The sequence below is a fragment of the Eucyclogobius newberryi genome, unplaced genomic scaffold (genome assembly GCF_026437365.1).
Source record: "Eucyclogobius newberryi isolate DKJ021-1_F unplaced genomic scaffold, fEucNew1.0.hap1 SCAF_1, whole genome shotgun sequence".
Taxonomy (NCBI): Eukaryota; Metazoa; Chordata; class Actinopteri; order Gobiiformes; family Gobiidae; genus Eucyclogobius; species Eucyclogobius newberryi.
The window spans coordinates 6610474-6614075 of NW_027315723.1; the positions used below are offsets into that span (position 1 = coordinate 6610474).

Here is a 3602-nt window from a genome sequence, read left to right on the forward strand (position 1 = left end):
TTCTAAAGAGTATTGATAAAAACGTCAGGAAAACGCCGATACGTCACTATTAAAGGCCCATTATTTCCGTTGAAGCATAAATTGTTTCGTGTTATTAAATTGACACGTTCTTTGGCAAAGCGCCGGTGCGTAACACCAAGTGCGCGACATTTACACCTTAAATCATGGCCATTCCACTGGGGACGATGTAAAGAAGTCCATATGGGTTACAAGAACTATTTATTATTATTGATTAAGTGGCGCTTATTGCTTTTAAATCGACGGGACTTTGATTGACAGCGCGTAAAAGTCAGTGCGTAATGAGGAGTTAACGAAGAGAAGCGAGCCACGCCACGGTCCAGAGCAGACACGGGACTCCTCCCGGGACTCCTCCTGCTGCTGCGGCCCGGGGAGAGGAGGGTGAGCCCGGGGGAGGAGGAGTGACCGGGGCCGGGGAGAGGAGAGTGTGATCCCGGGGGAGGAGGAGTGACCAGGGCCGGGGAGAGGGGAGTGTGATCCCGGGAGAGGAGGAGGAGTGACCGGAGAGAGGAGAGTGTGATCCCGGGGGAGGAGGAGTGACCAGGGCCGGGGAGAGGAGAGTGAGATCCCGGGAGAGGAGGAGGAGGAGGAGGAGGAGGAGGAGGAGGAGGAGGAGGAGGAGGAGGAGGAGAGAGAGCGACGCGGTGATTTTTAGTCTTTAAGTCGAGATACTGCAGCAGGTGAACCAAAACATCTTCAAAGTTTAGAGATCAATTTGAAACGTCCTCAGTAGATTTCAGCCCCTAAATGTAAAGAAAACATATGATTGTTTTTAATAATTGGCCTTAAATGGCCCCATCCTTCTGAATCTAAAGGATAATAAATATAAATGTTTAGGAGGTTTGATACTAAAGGCTGATATTTAGCCGTGTTCTCTTTTTCGTTAACTCGGGTTTATTTTGTTGTTGTTGAGTTTGATTCAATGTGTTTTCATATATTAAATATTTATTGTGCTGAAGGAAAACGTCCAAACCAAAGTCTTGAATCCGAATCTCTAAATGTGATCAAAGGGAGAAAGAATCAGATGTTTGTTTATGAGAGTCAGTGCGGGTTTGTTGCATCTGGCGCATATTTACAGCTGTTTTCTCCTCTATATAATATAATATAATATAATATAATATAATATAATATATTATAATATAATATAATATAATATAATATAATATACCAAATACAAAGTGCCATATGAACCCCTGACTTTACCTGAGGCGTGTGTGAATTCAAAGTTACCCATGAATTTTTTACATTTTGAAATAAATATAACAATTGTAACTTCAACTTCCCAAACGTTTTAAAAATCCAATAATTATTTAGTCATTCACAAGATTATTTTGGAATTTTGGGTCATTGTCATCCAAACTATTTCAATTGAATTTATTTTTGTAGCGTCTGAAATCACGACAGTTAAAATGTTAAACAGATTAAAATGTTCACATGAACTCTGAATTAATAACCAAAATAACTCCACTTTATTTATTCTGTACAATATCGGAAAGTTGTGAATAAAAACTAAGTTAAACCAGTTCAAACTTTTAACACTGACGTTTTTAAACTGCGCGTAAATAAAGGTCTGAAATCAGACACGCGGCGCGGGACACACACTTCTGTGTTTTTACTCAGAATATAACCATCATTTCAGGGCATAAATATAGAAATATATCGAGTAAAATGCGTATTATTTGTGTCAAGTGTATACATATTTAGCCTTGATAAAAGGCCTGTTTTATTCGGATCTGCGGGAAAAGGCCGCGCTCTTCTCACACATTCGGCCGTTTCCGGAAAACATCGGTTCTTTCCGTAAACTCTTAGAATAATTGACATGCACGTGAATGTCCGAGCGTGACCGCGGCTTTGGTTTGTGAGTCAAACACTTCGGCTCTGTCCGGCTGAACCTCGGCCTTTTCCGTCAGACGCGCGGGACGTGACACGCGCGTGAAGCAAAACACGTCCAATCATTGAGCATTATTAACTATATTGTTACATTTAAATGAAACAGGTTTTCACTTCCACATGTTCTTACACTTCAGAGACATCAATAATTCAGCACGCGCCTGTGTTTGATTGGACATGACAGGATCTGAGGCCTCTCATTGGCCTCTTCATGTCAGTGAACAGGACGTAATTAAATCCAATTAATGTTGACCTAGATCCTGTTAATGACGCCTTTGGAAATCTAACCCACATTTAAACGTTTGTTCACGTAAATGTCCCGCCAGGGCGCGTGCGCGTGACGCAGCGGAGTAACGGGATTTAAACAAGTTTTTCACGCCCGTTTGTTTCTTACAAAAAAAACGCATTATTATTGGTTGTTGTCTGGTTATGAGCCAAAAAACTGTAGTTATTAGATTTTAAAATAGATTAATTCTGTACAATCACTTTTATTTTCCAAGTTTGTGCGGGATTTTTCAGTCTTTAAGGTTTTAAAAAGTGGAAGTTGAAAGATGAAAGTTTCCTAGTTTCAAATGAAAGCTGCATTTATTAAAATAAATATTTTCTTTTAAGTATTTTATTTCGGCATCTTTAAATACCCATTGGTCTCCCGCGCGCGCGTAAATATTCAAGTGATGGAGTTTTGAACGATTTAAAACAGTTTTGAACAGACAGTTGTACTTTTTAACATTTGTCAAGTGAAGATTGCGTCCGTGATTCGGGGAGAACGGTGCGTGTCCCGTGCTAAAGCCTCACCTGGGCCGTTCTGGAGCAGCCCCGGGTCCTCGGTGAACGCGCCCAGCGCCGGTTCTTTCAGGGCCGTCGGGATGAACCCCTTTGGCTCCGGGTCCGTCTCGGGGCCTTTGTCGAACCCGAACTTCCTCGCGCTCTCGTGGCCGTGCGGTCCCGGCTGGAACACTGCGGACGTCAGCGTCATCCCGTAACCGTGCGGAGGCGGCAGCGGCGGCGGCAGCAGCACGGAGCGGTACGGCATGAACATGGGGTAACTGTAAACGAACGGCGCGGAACCGGAACCAGAGCCAGGACCGGGGCCTGAGATCAGGGACTCGATGCTGAAGGCAGAGGTGCACACGGGCCGCGGCATCGCCATGTTTGACCCGGGTTAAATATGAGCCGGGTTTAGTGAGGCGGGTTCACCGTTGGCCCGGGTTCAGAGCAGGACTTTTGTCCCGTGGTGGGCTCCGTAGCTTTTCTCTCCAGGTTTAATAAGAAAAAACAAAGACAAAAAAACAACTCTTCAAAACAACGGCTCAGATTTTCCGACAGTTTGGTCCCGGTTTGGTTGAGAACGCATTGGTCCGTGTTTAACTGTCCCGTTTTACACAGGCCTGAGTTCTGGCTCGCGCCCGCATCTCACTAAAGGTTTGGGCCTGATCTTGAATCTGGACTTTTAAAGACCAGGTTTAGTCCCTGGACACTAGGAAGACCAGGTTTAGTCCCTGGACACTAGGAAGACCAGGTTTAGTCCCTGGACACTAGGAAGACCAGGTTTAGTCCCTGGACTCTAGGAAGACCAGGTTTAGGCCCTGGACTCTAGGAAGACCAGGTTTAGTCCCTGGACTCTAGGAAGACCAGGTTTAGTCCCTGGACACTAGGAAGACCAGGTTTAGTCCCTGGACTCTAGGAAGACCAGG

General features: G+C 44.6%; 1 protein-coding gene across 1 annotated transcript in view; it reads right to left on the bottom strand.

Annotated features, from left to right (window-relative positions):
* Positions 1-3083, bottom strand: part of LOC140363213 (homeobox protein GBX-2-like) — a 4986-nt gene extending 1903 nt beyond the window's left edge. The window contains exon 1 of the mRNA XM_072449645.1: positions 2704-3083. Coding sequence (XP_072305746.1) covers positions 2704-3058 — 355 coding nt within the window. The 5' untranslated portion in view covers positions 3059-3083. The remainder of the gene's footprint in view (positions 1-2703) is intronic.
* Positions 3084-3602: the final 519 nt, after the last annotated feature.